This window comes from Equus quagga, chromosome 15 (assembly GCF_021613505.1).
Source record: "Equus quagga isolate Etosha38 chromosome 15, UCLA_HA_Equagga_1.0, whole genome shotgun sequence".
In the NCBI taxonomy this organism is placed as follows: Eukaryota; Metazoa; Chordata; class Mammalia; order Perissodactyla; family Equidae; genus Equus; species Equus quagga.
Window position 1 is genome coordinate 73,395,682 of NC_060281.1, and position 16,217 is coordinate 73,411,898.

General features: G+C 41.1%; 1 protein-coding gene across 5 annotated transcripts in view; it reads right to left on the reverse strand.

Annotated features, from left to right (window-relative positions):
- HECTD4 (HECT domain E3 ubiquitin protein ligase 4) overlaps window positions 1–16,217 on the reverse strand; it is a 183,327-nt gene that overhangs the window by 69,873 nt on the left and 97,237 nt on the right. For 3 of the 5 annotated variants that reach the window (XM_046641287.1, XM_046641286.1, XM_046641285.1), the window contains exons 19-32: window positions 15,536–15,689; window positions 14,918–15,018; window positions 12,844–13,042; window positions 9,802–9,948; window positions 8,564–8,668; window positions 7,279–7,442; window positions 6,493–6,726; window positions 5,319–5,511; window positions 5,018–5,122; window positions 4,202–4,290; window positions 3,642–3,817; window positions 1,801–1,936; window positions 1,564–1,705; window positions 1,294–1,460 (exon numbers count right to left, since the gene is read on the reverse strand). In XM_046641287.1, the coding sequence (XP_046497243.1) occupies window positions 1,294–1,460; window positions 1,564–1,705; window positions 1,801–1,936; window positions 3,642–3,817; window positions 4,202–4,290; window positions 5,018–5,122; window positions 5,319–5,511; window positions 6,493–6,726; window positions 7,279–7,442; window positions 8,564–8,668; window positions 9,802–9,948; window positions 12,844–13,042; window positions 14,918–15,018; window positions 15,536–15,689 (2,112 nt within the window). The remainder of the gene's footprint in view (window positions 1–1,293; window positions 1,461–1,563; window positions 1,706–1,800; window positions 1,937–3,641; window positions 3,818–4,201; window positions 4,291–5,017; window positions 5,123–5,318; window positions 5,512–6,492; window positions 6,727–7,278; window positions 7,443–8,563; window positions 8,669–9,801; window positions 9,949–12,843; window positions 13,043–14,917; window positions 15,019–15,535; window positions 15,690–16,217) is intronic. The other 2 variants (XM_046641289.1, XM_046641288.1) reach the window with 1 other exon arrangement.

Here is a 16,217-nt window from a genome sequence, read left to right on the forward strand (position 1 = left end):
TACAGGTTATTTTTACTTTATACTTTGCGATTTTTTTCCAAATGTTTGACAGGACATTAATAATTGAGGGAAAAAGGAATAATGCTGCTAGTGTTATGGAGGAATTATTCTGGAAGTAAGGTGTGGGAGTCATTAGTGTAACTAATTACGCCTTCTGGGCACCCCTGTGGTTGGGGGGGCATGTTGACTAGTCTGGCCAATGAGCCAGAGCTCTGACAAGGGGACTGACAGCTTTTGAGATGGCAGTTTCCTTCCCTATCCTGGGCTCTTCGTGATTATCATGAGCCAAGATGGACCTGTGATGGACATGAGCAGAGCTAGAATTTTGAAGTCACTGAGATTTTGGAATTGTTTCCAAAGAATAATCTGGTCTCTCCTGATTGACAAAGAAATTTCTCAAGATATTTATGTTAGCTTTTGGTTAACACATTCCCCTCTAGCCACTGCCCTCTGCTTGTTACCCAGAATTCCTCAGAGTTGCCAAGAGGCACAAGCAGTCTCCGGCAGTTCTAGTCCAGGACTTATAGAGAAATGCCTTTTCTACTTCTTTCTGAAGATCTCTGAAGCCCAGTAGGGAACTAGTATAGAAAAACTTCTCACAAATAAGTTATGAAACTTTCCTCAAAGTTAGTATCTACAATTATGTTTTCAGAAATTGATCCAGTGAAAATAAGCACAAAAGTACACAAAAATATAGGTATGAGGATGGTGCACTATTGTTAATAAAACAACAAAACAAAACAGAAAGAAGGAAGTAAGGAGGAGAGAGAGAAAGAATCCGTATGTCTATCCGTAGGGGATGAGTAGGATAAACTAAAATATAGCCATCCATACAATGGAGGGCCGTGAAGTTCTTAAAAACCATAAAGCAGATCCATATGTATTGAAATGAGAAAATAGAGATATCCAAGATATATTGAGCAAAACAACTCTAATTACACTAAGGCATGTATAACATAATCTGAATTAAGTTAAAAGAAATCACACACATACACACTTAAGTGTACAAAGAGAATTAAATAGCTATTTATGTATACGCATCATTGATACAACAAGCTCTTAGTGAACAGTGTGGAATTTAGGAGGAGAAGGTGAGTAAAAAGACTTCTACTCTCTGTTATATATGCTGAATTTTTTACAAAATCATTTACCACTTTTATAAAAATAAAAATATAATATTTTAGGGGAAAACTCAGCAAATACCACTGTCTACAATTTGGCCCCAAGAATAATCTTTGGAATGGCTTTAGCCTATTCTAGACATGACAGTACAAACTAATAGAAACAACTGACCTGGGTCCTCCCTGAAGGACCATAGTCACTGGACCCACAAGATGCGTCACTCCACCGACCCGCACCGCAGCCGTCAGCAATTCCCGCATGTGCACCAGGGCTTGCTTGCGAGTGTTTCCCCGCCGCCATCTTGTCTGCGCAGCCAAAAGAAAGCTGCTGCTAGACACCTGAAATGCATGAGAAGGAAGCACACCTGACTCAGGCTAACTGTCACAGGAGCCCTCATGCTGTTAGGTGCTAGTCCTTTGTAGTCGGCAAAATGTGACGTACAGCTTGGTCAGGGTTGGTGCCGATGAAAGCAAACAGCTGCCCCAGCAGGACGCTGTAGGTGGGCTTGTCCCTGCTGTCCTCAATGGCCAGTGACTGCAGGAGCGTAAAGGAGCTGCTGCGGTGGCTGGTCACATGGCGCCGCCTACAGGAAAGAAAACAAGACAGCGGCTCAGAGAGTGTTTTGATGAATGTATTCAGCTGCGTGTGGGAATCCAACCTTGACCATTAGCCATTTACCTCTGATTTGCTCTAGTAAATTCCAAATCTTCATTACCAATCATTTCCAGGTCAGAAGGAGCCGACATGCTGCGAAGAAAAACAGGCTGCCGCACAGCGTGAGATATCACCTTTGTTTCAGAAGCTGATTTACAAGCTGGGACAGAAAGGAATAAGGAGGTTGACATATCTGCTATCCGATTCGTAAGGACAGCAGCAACAGCTGAAGGTAACATGGAACTACCAAACAGTCTAAGAGTATCTTTGCTTCCCATGAGAGTTTAGCCATCAGACCAGCTTGCACAGCATACTGATGATTTTTAGGTCAATTTTTAAAAATCTAAATATTAGGTTAAAAATTATTTAAGCTTGAAAAACTAAAATCTTTCTGTTAAATTGGGTTTCCAAAGAAAAGCAGAAAAATTCATTTAACTTCATAAAACTACCAATGTTCACTTTAGTACAAGCATTCTGAAAAGCAAGAAAGGATAGAGAACATAATTTCTAGAAGCAAAATTTCTTAAATAAACCCAGATCCATTTTCCTCAGAGATGACCTTCGTTCCCCCTTTAATCCTACAATTATTTAGCTGACTTATTGCCACTTGGTGATACCTCTGCTTTATAGTTTGTACCTCTGATTATAGTTGGTGTGGGTAAATATCACATTTGAGCTAGAATCTGACCCAACATTCCTAAAAGACATACTCAACCCTATTCAGGGAAATAGCTGTTTTATAAAAGAACACTTTAACAGAAGAAGACAAAACTCTATGTAAAGATCAGCTAAGAAAAACAGTTAAGAAAGTGGAGAAGAGGTCATTTTGAATCTGTCTTAAGAATGGTCAGACAGCTCCAATCTAAAAAAATCATAATTTTTGAAGATCTTGTTCCCTCTCAGGAAACTAACGGTTCATCACCTCTGATGCCAGAAGCCTCTCGGAAAGCATCACCGGCCTTACTGAGTGGCTGTGTCTTTAAACGGGACCTTCAACTAACCAAGGGCTAACGTGGCCAGGGACGCAGTGAAGCAGACCATCTCGGCCGGTGACCACACTGCACACTTGGCATACTTCCCCTGATGTCTTCAGGCAGTGGGATCCTATCACTAGGCTCAGAAATCTGGGAGTCATCCTAGATTTCTCTCCCAAGTGAGAGGAGCCTCGCGCGATCAACTGGGATGAAAACAAGTTCACTTGCTCGATAGTGTCCATCGGGCAGTGGGGCTAGCTAACACGTGGTCTTTCACTTGAGAATGTGTTTATTTAACCTGATCTCTCACGGTAAGAATTAACACTTGTTATTATGGGCTATGCCCAGTGTTGTGTAGCCGGCTTAAATAAGGCGATGCACTGATTCCCCTGAGAAACGCAATTTCCGGCTAACGATTAAAAGGTGACCAGGAAAACAATTCATAGTGGAAATTCATGCTAGAAGCTTCGACATAATTACCAAAGATGAAACGTAAACTCAACTTCAAATAAAAAGGAAAATATGATGTGTCACAAGATTCACAATGTTGACTACTTAATTCAATGTTACTACGAGAATGACAAACCATGAACTGAACATAAGGGGCACTGGATTATAAAGATGCATGTCACTGGGCTCCTTCGATGCTCCCAAGAAAAACTGAATGAGGCAGGCAAGGAGGCACCCCTGATGCTCAGCTAACTCATAAAACACCACATGAATTCAGTAAAAAGTATTCCTTGGCTGGAAAAAGTAAAAGACAAAATAAAAAATGTTGAAATTTCCTTTTTCTCCCCCTAAGAGTACACAAGAGTGTTTTTGTTAAGTGGCTAACGTATATTTTATGCAAAGACTAGTGCAGAGCCTGTGCAGGGCTGGCTTGAGCAGTACCCGGCGTCTCTGCAGGTGTCCCCGAGCTACTTCTCGTGAGGCCGGACTGGGCCGCAATGGTGACATGCAGCAGCAGCTCGGCGCGGTTCATTAAACTCTTCACCAGCGTCTTCGTTTTAGCCAGTGGGTGTGAGGGTTTCTGAAGAAGAGAATTCACTTCTTGTAGGAACTTCTCCCTATAAAGAAAGGCTGATGTGCATTCAGTCGTTCTCTAGTTTACCAAAACCAAAGTTTTTTAGTTATAAAGGATATGAGAAGATAGAGGGAAACGCACCAGATCACCTGATACATATTGTACCCCTTCCCCTCTGCCCGATCCGAGGGAGCAGTGTTATAAACTGTGGCCAGTTTTAGTTCCTTTGGCCCAGTTTCAAATGCCTATATGCTAACTTTTGAAGGTTAAAATTAAAGTTTCCAAATTACCAAATGAGTTCCCACTCTAAAATATCTAGTGAGTGCACAATATTCTTTACAATGTCTGTGAAGAGACTAGGTCTTCCCATTTTGTTTTGAGTATCACGGTAATAAATTAGCTTTACATAGCTGTTAACATCACTAACCTCAGTGATAGGACCATGTTTTCAAGATCATTTCCATCAAAGGAGACTTCCTTCATTGAACACAAAAGTTCTAGTTCTTTCATTTTGTTCTAAAGAAGGAAAAATCAAGAAAAGATGGTATGCAGGATATGCAAAAACTGAGTTTTACTGGATACATTAAAAGGAACAGAAAATTTCTGGGAAAAAAACACCACCTTTGGTCCATATTTCTATGCCAGAAGCACACTGGTAAGTTACTGTTTTATATTTCAATGATTAAAAATGGCATTGACTACTTTCTGGGGATTTCTTCAGTGCTTATAACTCTTTTTTTTTTTTCTGAGGAAGATTAGCTCTGAGCTAACATCTGCTGCCAATCCTCCTCTTTTTGCTGAGGAAGCCTGGCCCTGAGCTAACATCCGTGCCCCACCTTCCTCTACTTTATATGTGGGACACCTGCCACAGCACGGCTTGATAAGGAGCGCGTAGGTCTGTGCCTAGCATCTGAACCGGCGAACCCCAGGCTGCTAAACCAGAGTGCATGATCTTAACCACTAAGCCATAGGGCAGGCCCCTTATAACTCTGACTTTTGTTTTTTAAGGCTTGAAAGCAAAATTTGATAATGATGCTAACTTCTTTATACAACTATTAATCAGTTAAAAACACTGAGTAATTTTTTATTTGTATTATTGACGTGTTGAACTAATCAATTTTATCTAACCCTTTTTAAAGAATGGTTCTATTTTGGGGTGTGCAACATTTTAACAAGTGACAGACGATACACCTTTGCACTATAAGCAACAATGGCCCAATGGTAAATCACACAACATGCTTACCTCATTAAAATGGTAATCATAGAAGAAAGGCATGTTATTCTCCAGTTTCCCCTGTATGGCATCATCAACCTCACTTTGCCATTTCTGTTCCAATTCTGCAACACTCTAATAGATACATTAAAATATAAAATAATGTGAAAATGGATGCAAAATAAAAACAAGTGTAATCCGTAAAAGCAGAAATTTTAGTTGTAATAATATTTTTTAATTCAGATCACTTTTTAAACTTCATTAAATTTCTAGGACAGAAATTATTTCCAACAGTTGTAAGAGAAATCTAGATGTTTTAGCTTCTCCTTACCTGTAGCTGTCGCTCCATGGCATTGAGTTTCTTAAAGGTCTCTCCCATAATTTTACACAATAAATCATATTCCTCAGCATGTTCTTCTTGATACTGGAAATTTATTAGGGACTGAAGTGCATCAACCAAGTTCAAGTGCTTAATGACACATGATACCACCATTTCCTCCATCACGTCTGGCTGAATTACTTCTCTGTCATTACAATGGAAACTAGTCAGACATATGTCATGCTCTCAACTTACCAATACTGTATTTTACAGGTTGAAGAATGTAGGCTTTGATTTAAATATATTAAATATTCGCCACACCTTCTTTATTACAATAAAGAGGTACGAACATCATGATGGCTCTTATATCAAGTTGGCAATAATTTAATATATTTGACTGATAAAACTGACATTGGTTGGTAAAATTGAAAATCAAAATTAAAGAGATTTCATTTTCTATGATTTGTATACTTTGAGCTAGAACAGGTCTAAGGCTAAAAAAAGATCTTTGGCACCACTTATGTGACATTTAATTTTATTCAGTATTATGGCTCGTGGTATGTCATGCATATGGATGTCGAGCTAAAAACAATGGTGCTTCTGTATTTTTTCATTTCAAATTTCATCTGTTCTTTAAATTTTTCTCTCTGAATGGCCAATCTTGCCTCTGAAGGCAGAGCAGAAGCCTGCAAAACAGATTTTAAGCAAGAATACCACAAAGACATTTGCAACTTCAAGACTTTACATTCTGATGCCTCACTATCTCTCTAGGCATCAAAAATAAAGAAATGTCTCTATACTCTATGGAAACCAAAGTTGATGAGTACCAGTAGAAGGTCAAACCATTTGAGAAAAACGTAGAACTTGTCAAACTTTAGCATGCATTAGAATCATATGGAAAACTTGCGAAAACGCAGATTACTGGCCCCATCCTCAGAGGTTCTGATTCAGTAGGTGAGACTTGGGGCCCAAGAACTACCAAGTTCCCAGCTGATGCTAATGCTGCTCACATATTGAAACCCGCTGCCCTGGAATAACACCTGGGGTACTCCCTAGAGTACTTCGTTACATTCATTAAGTAAAACTAAAGGTTCATTTGCTAGACTACGAGAAGAAATATACCCCTTCAATTGTCTAAAAATTTTCTTTTTCATTGGGAAAAATAAAATGCTATATAGCAACATACTTTATACTTGGCCTAAATTGAGGTCTAGCACGCCCAGAAATTTCCCTGAGCTTTATCATGATTCCTGGAGGCAGCCTGATCCGGGGCAGGTCAAAGTAGTTTCCAACAGGAGGCACGAGGACGTCAGAGGGGTAGGTGAATTCTCTGTCTTCCTCGATGGTCAGCGGCAGTGGAGACGGGCTGGGAGTAAGGGCAGGGGAGATCACACCATTGGCCTCCACTTGCCACTGACACCTGAATAGACAGAAAACAGGTTCCTCACTTCCTTTTCCATCTGGAAAGATACTTAAACTTTGCATATATATCAAATATATGAAGGATCAGCAAACCTTCTCCAGAGGCAAAAGACAAACGAGCATTATATCAAACCACATGTTTGGGAATCTACTTCCTCTCCAACATTTTAGTATGAACTTTTAAATATACAGAAAAGTTGAAATAATCACATGGTTAACACCCACATACCCACTGCCTAGATTCTAGAATAAACAGTTTGCTGTGTTTGCTTTATTGCCTATCTACTCATCCTTTTGGGGATCCTTTAATTTAATTATACAATATTCGGGTTGGAGAAAAGCTTATGCAGTTCAACTGTAATTTCAACTTTAGTAAAGTAAGGGCCAGAAGGCACTTTGGTGTAATTTTCATCTTATTTCTTAGACACAATGACACCCATGGGATTGTCAGGCAGCAGGCACAACCAGCTGGGAAACGTACTAAAAGTAGTTTTCCACATAAAGTCCTCTATCCTTCGTGAGCAAAACCAGTACAATTTGAGCCTGTTACCTTTGTAAAAGTTTGGACCGCAATAGCTCCTGACAGGCTTCTTCTTCTTTGGTAATTTCTGGTCCATTGTACAGGATTCTTAACATGGAACAAGCTAACACAGACAGACCTAAAGCCAGGTCTACCAGAAAAGGCAAGCCTCCCGACACATCCTCCGAAGACTCCTACAATGCAGACAGGGGCAAACCACATGGGTCAGTGTACTCAGTGGAGCCCTTCCACTGCACTGCACCACACTGCAATGTCCCCCAATAGGGGCTCACAGAGCAGCATCCAGTATCATCGCTATGGGACACAGGGACAGCACCCAACACCATGAGTAGATAGATGGTAGCACTGGAATGACCACAAAGTGAAGTCTCAACACAATTCTGGAGAGAGAAGAGCCATTGAGACTCCATATTAGAAGCAGCACAAATCACATGCAAGATTCTTTGGATAGCTTCCTCTCTACTGTGCCTATCAAGGCATAAATCGGTATTTCATTTTGTCACCTCCATCCTGTGCTTGAACCAAGATGTTGTCAATGAATTAATTCAACAAATATTTATGGAGTGCCTAATGTGTACCAGCCACTGTTCTAGGTCCTGAGATAAGCAGAGAACAAAACAAAGACCCCTTCCCTCATGGAGCTTACATTCTAGCAGATAATTCCACTCTAGAGAGTCTTAGCTTGGTTTAACTAAAGCAACTTCCAAGTCAAAAATATTTTTACAAATCAGGCAACTTGAGGGGTTAGTAGAACTCCTACTACTCTCCCTCTTTTTTTCCCAAGTGGGAAAAGAATTTATTCATATGGATTCCTGGAGGGAAACTGGCACTATTAAAAGGAGTAGATTAAAACCTGTATACAGAGTATAACATGAATAATTACACAGAGATGGACCTAGACTAGCAAGAAGAGCCTCTGGGAATAGAACGCAAATCATCTGATTCCACTACTCTTAAAACTCAGAATCCAAGTGCTTACTTCTATTAGGTGTTCAAGTCTTCCTTGCCCTGCGGAAAGATGCTGGAGGCAGATCACCTCTCCAGGCTTTGAAGACGGAGCCCCTAGGAATAGACTCTTTCTGTGCTGCTGAATTGATTTTAGGTCACAGCTAGTGGGAATGGAATAACACTACCACTTACTATTAGTAGTCTACTACTGCCAAATGCCAAATGGAAAAGATGGATGAAATAGTAGCTCATATTTTGCCCTGTTTCCAAGGCAAATATGATGTATGTAACCAAGGCACATAGGAAAAAGTACATTACGCCCACCGCAGTGGTTAGATTCAAGTACCTGAGCGCGAACTGTGCAAGCAAAGCCCCACATAGCTTTATCAGGAGTGTTGTGTTCACGGCCACTTCTCATTTCAAAGGAGAAGGTGACTGTATCTCCTTCCACCTTAAAATTTAATAAGGGGGGGAAACGCACTTTAAAAACAAGACACACAACTTTCAAGAGAGCAATGAATTTCAGAGATTTACTTTCAAAAGGACCACAGCAATATTTCACTCCTTTTCTCACTTGTTTTTCGGATTCGAATTCCATCCCCTCTCATTTGGACACCAATCTTTCAGGTGTCTCTCCTGACCAGGCAGCTTTTGGGATGAGGCATCTGTGAAATGGGCCACGACTGCCCAACAGCAGGATGAGGGTAAAGATTAATCAAATCTTGAGCATGGTTTCAATAAATTCCTCAGATTCCTATTCTTTCTGCCCTCCCCCTCTCTACTTCACCACCTCATTTGTGCCAATAAGGCAGGCAAATGGGCAGTATCTTGAAGAAGACAGAGAGAGTGCTGGAAGACCTTGTTCTGTACTGTAGAACCAACACCATGAGTGAGAAACAAAATGCAGGAAATTAGAGAACAATTAAAACTGTTGGGTGGTCTGGATACAGATGCATCCAGACTATACCCTAGGAGGTAACTTGCTGTCTATGGCTGAGTTAAAGAGAGTGCGTAACATGTACAATGGAGGTAAGGGAGCGGGAACAGACTTTGGAGGGGTTTCCAGGTCTAAGTAGGCATTTCAGTTCATATTCATATTCTAGGTATATATGTCGTAGTTCAAGGGCCCAAATTACAAAGCATGGCTGAAATCTCACCAGTTTGAGGTTGGATCATTATTTTTGGTCCACAGGCCCAAATTTATTTGAAAACATCAATTCAACATTTTTAAACTGCAATGCCCCTGTGGTTCTAGGATACCATCACAAGGGAGTCTAGAGAAAAGTAAGCTGGAAGAACTAGTCGTCTTTTTAATGGACAGGGAAGGACGACCTGTGACAACCTCAGTCCCCGGGAAACCTGTAGAACGGATACAAGTTCTGGAGCAGACGGGGTCTGATGCCACACAAGTGAAAGGAGGGTCATTCTGAACGAAGTAGTGAGTTTACAGTCCTGGCAAAGTAGCCCCACAGCAATAAAAGCCCCCATGGAAACTTTTTTCTGGAATCACAGTTAATGCTTAGGCCCATAAGGAATGTAAGTTCATTTTTCTTTTCTAGGAAGTGAATGTGACTGATACCATACCTTCACCAAGTCTTTTGGCCAACCAGTTCCTAAGACACTACGGCTGCCATATCCCAGTGTATTGCCTCCATACTCAGCAACCTTCCTACTGTTTGTGTTAGGCCCCGCGTATATCACCAACTTCAAAACAGAAAATAGACTGTTAGACTGTAAAAGAAAAACAAAAACAACATCTACAAATAAAAAGGCTGCAAAAAAAAGTTTGTTTAAAAATACATTTATAATCAGGCCCTGGTGTCACTCTAATCTAACTACTATTTCCTGATCTTTTAGGCAGAACTGATACTAGTTCAGATGCAAGAAGCCATTGGTATTTACAGGGCAGCCACAGGGTAATAAGAAACATTACCACAATTTCATTGGCTTGGGGACCTCACATTAAAATAGTTATACTCAGCTGTTATACATATATTTTTAAATAGCTATTTTAATCCTAAGTAATGACATATAACTCATCAATAACAGATACAGTTTGTCCCCTTAAGTCCCCCAAAATTAATAAAGTGAGCAAAACAATGGAAAGATGCTTGTATCTAACACAACAAAATAAACACAAAACAAAAAAAACTCAATGAATGAGGATTTTTAAAAATGCAACAAATTGAAAATAAGCCATCTATTCTTAGAATGTTGCTTAATGGCATAAAAAGAAAATGACACAAAGTTGGGCCAGAAAGGGGGCTGCTTCTTTTTAGGTCAGTTTTCATGTATCAATACTTTTCCTCAATAAAGGCTGTTCATTTATATCCAATTAACCACCTTTCTAACGTGCAGGAGAAACACTTAGAGGTCCTTTGGCATTCAAGTACTTTCAGAGAAGAATAAAGCTCCGCGTCTGTAAACACCAAATCCTGTCTTCTAGTGTACACACATTCTCACTGCCTCTGACTGTGTAAGAGAGCTCCGTTTGGACCTAAAAGCTGAACTTTTAGCCCGGGACACTTATCATTTTGTGATTTCTTACCCTTTTGGACTTTTTGCTGACACGAGCCAGGGACCACTGGAAAAGTAAACGTTACTCTTACCCTTGTGTAAGCCTCCCTGCCCCCACATTTAACGCTATCGTCTACTGCAGGTCAAGGTGAGCGCACATCAGAAGATGCAAATCACTGGTTCTTAAAGGAGACACAAATGACACCAACTAAAATGACAACCTCTTCCATTCCCATTTTACTTTTTTTGAGGAAGATTAGCCCGGAGCTAACACCCACCACCAATCCTCCTCTTTTTGCTGTGGAAGCCTGGCCCTGAGCTAACATCCGTGCCCATCTTCCTCTACTTTATATGTGGGATATGTGCCACAGCATGGCTTGCCAAGCGGTGCCATGTCTGCACCTGGGATGCAAACCAGCAAACCCCGGGCCACCGAAGCGGAACGTGCGCACTTAACCGCTACACCATGAGGCCAGCCCAGATTCCCATTTAAATAGTCACATCACTTGAATCTAGGAAATGGGAGTAGCTGATGCCAAGAACTATGAAGTAGGTTAGATTGTGTTAGGAGATACATTTTTTGAAAGGCCCACCAAAGACCATCTTCTAAATTCTAGTGCTTCCAGCTAAGGTGAGTTTTGGGGGCAAGTCTTTTTTTTCTATTTTTTTCTTTTTCTTTTTTTTTCCTGCTTTTTTCTCCCCAAATCACCCCAGCACGTAGTTGTATATTTTAGTTGTGGGTCCTTCTAGTTGTGGCATGTGGGATGCTGCCTCAACAGGGCCTGATGAGGGGTGCCATGTCCGTGCCTGGGATCCGAACCAGTGAAACCCCAGGCCGTCAAAGCAGAGTACATGAACTTAACCACTCAGCTACAGTGCCGGCCCCTATTTTTTCTTTTATGTATCTCTCCCCGCTTTCTTCTTTTGGTGAGGAAGATTGGCCCTGAGCTAACCTCTTTTGCCAATCTTCCTGTTTTTTTTGTTTCTCCCCAAACCCCAGTACATAGTTGTATATCCTAGTTGTAGGTCATTCTAGTTCTACCACATGGGACGCCACCACAGCATGGCTTGATGAGCAGTGTGTAGGTCCGCACCCAGGATCTAAACTGGCAAACCCTGGGCTGCTGAAGTGGAGCACATGAACTTAACCACTCGGCCACAGGACCCACCCCGGGAGCAAGTCTTAAATCCCTCTGGACATCTCGAAATCTTCACTATCGTAAAAGACAATGGGGAAGAGGATTCTATAATTTTCTCTGTAATGTATTTCACCGTCTCATAGTACATACAGTTAAGAAGTCCTTTATTCTTCACCTAAAAATCTCCCCTGGTGGGATTGAAGGCCATTTGCCCCTACACAGTTCAGAGGAGAGAGACAAGAGATGGCTAATATCTACATACAAATAGTCCTATCTATGTACAAAGGTATTAGATAATCCTTTAGTTTTTTTTTTATATGTTACATGTCATAATTTCATTAGCCCTTCCTCATAAGGTCAACATGATGGTTTACAATGCAACAATCATAAACAGAAGAAAATACTTCAGCCCCTAAAATGTTTCCTTTTACTTATAACTGTTAAGCCACTAGGCCAAAAACTACACTTCCTCAAAACCTATATAAGCCCTGAGGTAACGGCAAAGAAGAAGAAATAATTTAAATAAATATAAACCAGATCCTAGCACACCTGAAACCCTTCTAAAAGGCCACCTTCTCCCAAAAGATACATGAGACACCCCAAGAACTGGGCAGTAAGACCTCTCTAGACGAATGGACACACATATCTCGAGGAATTCCAAGCACGAGGGAAGGCAAGGGGTAAGCAGAATGGAAAGGAAAATTTCCTTTGACTCGGGTCTAAATCTTTGAAAGCTTACGAAAGTCTGCTTTCACTATGTCATTCAACACTGTTCCTAGGCCGCAGAGGCACCGACTCCTCTAACTCCCCAGTCACTACCCTTCAAGGCATTACCTCAGGGAACTTCTCCTAAGAGATATCTGCAGGCAGGAATAAGTCAAGAATGGTGACCAGCAGCAAAGAAAAATAAGAAGCATCTAAGAAATCAGCTTGTTAGAGCGGAAGGAACACTAAACCAGTGCTTGCTTACTTTGTCATAGTCATATTGGGAAGAACATCTGCTATCAAATCTCAGATACAGGCAGCGGGCTCCGGGGATGTGGACGGTCTCTTTAAATTTATAGTTGTCTCTCACAGGGTGGACTGTCTCCACAGTCTTCCCAGCAGCCCACGGAGCAGGAATCTTTAAACCAGTGAGAAAGCCTGGCTCTTCCTTCTCTTCTAGCATTCTAGAACGAGACACAGAGAAAGTGATTCAGCTTAGCAAGGAAGGGAAAAAAAGGGGATACACAGTAAAATATAAAATGTTAAGAAATTTTGCTTTTATTTTCCACAGCATGTAGTATGACAACATTGTGGCTTTTAAATGTTTGATATCAGCGGCGAGCAGAAACATGAAAAGAAGTCCTACATTGAAGGTTCTTTTTCCTTTTATTTTGTTGTTAGACAGTATATCTGCATTTCTTTTCCTCTTTTTAAAGGGGGAGACCCAATTCATATCCGGGAGAGGACCTCACCAACTCTCATTTAAAGTTGCTCAGGAAAAAAAAAGATACTGTGAAACACCTAAAAACTGACCACCTTCCAAAGCCCACAGGATTAGTGTCCTGTAAAGGTTCTTTTTATTGGTATCTAAATGCCAATTCTTGAAAACTCCATGAGTCTACGTGACTACTTTTTCCCCTAATTTTTAGTAAAGAAAAGTGCCTCTGAAGTCCTCTTATCTACTGCAATTGAACTCTCAAGAACTTCACAGCCCAAGGTTGGGGAATACAAACTCCTACAACCTAAATGCTGTTGTGGAATTCTCTTACACTCTTTCTGAACGGTACTGCCCAACATGGTTAACTACTTAGTCAAATGTGGCCATTTAAGTTGAATCTAAATTAAATACAACTTAAACTCCAGTTCCTTGGTCACATTCGCCACGCTGCAGGTGCTCAATAACAGCACGTGTTGCGGCCGACAGTACTGGACAACACAGATACAAATGTTCGTCACTGCACAACGCCCCACTGGTGAGCCCTGCTAGAGAACCTGGGAAGTCCTTCCTTTCTTTTTTTTTTAAAAAGATTTTATTTTTTTCCTTTTTCTCCCCAAAGCCCCCCCGGTACATAGTTGTATATTCTTCGTTGTGGGTCCTTCTAGTTGTGGCATGTGGGATGCTGCCTCAGTGCAGTTTGATGAGCAGCGCCATGTCCGCCGCGCCCAGGATTCGAACCAACGAAACACTGGGCCGCCTGCAGCGGAGCGCGTGAACTTGACCACTCGGCCACGGGGACAGCCCCAAGTCCCTCCTTTCTGATCACTGGGTTCAAAGACAGCTTTAGTGAGATGTGATCGACATAAAGCAAACTGCACATATTTAAAGTGTACAACTTGGTATGTTTGGCCACATGTATTGATCTATGACGCTTCCTCCTTCCTTTTGGTAATTCAGATGATTACTTGTTTGCTTTCTGTCACTAGAAATTAGTTTGCATTTTCTAGAGTTTGATACAAATAGAATCACAGTATGTACTTTTTTAGGGGGTCTGGCTTCTTTCTCGCAGCATAAGTATTCTAAGATTTACTCATGTTTTCGCATCTATCAATGGTCCATTTCTTTTTATTGCATTGTATGGATAGACCACAGTGAGCCAATCTCTTCATCTGTTGATGGACATTTGGGTGGTTTCTTGTTCAGGCTATTCTAACTAAAGCCGTTATGAACCTTCATACACAAGTCTTTGTAAGAATTTACGCTTTCCTTGCTCTTGTGAAAATACCTGGGTTATATGGTAGATCTATGTTTAACTTTTTAAGAAAATGTCACATTGTTTGCCAAAGTCATAATATTTTATATTATTACATCCTCATCATTAGTATATGAGAATTTGTCAATTTTGAACTTGTTTCTTGATGGGGAAATTTATTTTAACTTCTTCCTATAAATTCACAAAGCTGTGTGTGAATTTTTGTGTTTTGCACACAAAATTTTGGCCCTGAAGTCTCTTTCTTTTCCCAGTTAGATAAACCTTCCTAACAACCCCTGTAAAAGAAGCACTAGGCTTTCACAGAAGAAAACAAGACAGGGCCTCCCGAAGGAAAGCAGCGTCCCTCACCTCTCATCAGCAAAGAGCCTGCCCTTCTGGTCCGATGCACCACATGGGGAACAGCCCACTTCAGCAAAAACTGGACACTGGGTTTTAAGCAGCAAAGCCGTCTGAAACACAAAACCACCATCATGCCTTAAAGTGCTTACTGTCAGTTATCCAGATGGTACTAGAGCCAAACTTAGAATTCTCACTTAAACTATCTTTTTACAATCCTAGTCTGCCCTTCTTCACTAAGAAATGCTTTTCTACTTATACATCTTAACATCATTTTATTTAAGCCTGGAATGGAACATATCATTTATATTAGTTACTAATAGCCAGCAAGGACTCAGGAGACTACATATAATGATAGGAACTCAGCAGCGTTGTAGATGAGCATTTTTACAGCTGACTGGCAACAAACACTTACTAAAAGATTGCAGGAAGTAATTCTGTCAAACAAAAAATGTTTCCCCTTAATATTTCAGTTTATTTTTATGACAGTATTTTTCTTCATTCCATTGTTATCTCCCCTGTCTTCTGAAGACATGGCTCCGTTTCTTCTGCCTTCAGTGAACGCACACAGCCACAGTGTGAAGTGGGCTGCCCCAAGGGCCGTTCACTTTGGCTCACCACGGATCATACCTGACTGGTATAGAGGACCAGCTGCACTAGCTGAGGCATCAGGGCATCGGCCATGGTCAGAGTCTGTAAATTTGGGTGCATCAGGGAGGTCAGTAACACTGGAAGAAGGTGACCAAGCATAGTAGCCTTAGTAACTTGTTCCAAGCCTTTTAACCTACAAAAAGTTTAAGAAAACACACAGCTTAAGCAATCCCCAATCATGTGAAGAAGCGACTAACGTCATCTTTATCTGACAAATCCTCTTAAACTGCATCTCCTTGAACTAGTTAAGCACTTAGGGCTACAGCAATTCAGTCCACAAATTTCCCACCTTCCACCACTGAGGGAGGAGGAGAGAATAGAAATCTAGTAATAGATTTCCCCTTCAACCTGTGATTTTGCCAAAAAGAGTTTACGTGGTGCTCTTCGTAGCACCTTTGAAGCCCTGTATAAATGGGTTCTAAAATGCAAAAAGTTACTCCAGGTAGTTACAACTTGCAAAGTTTCCTTGGCTCTGGGCTACAGGTCACTGTGCTGCACTGAGTCTTAGGTAGGGAGAAAGAGAATGGCCACACAACGATTCGCCTGCCCATGGCAGTGACGCCCACTTCTGGCCTAGAGAAAGTGGCTCATGTCGGGGACAGAGGCAGACAGATTTTTAATTTGTCTTTGAAATCAAATTCTTCCCTCCCCTCCACACTTT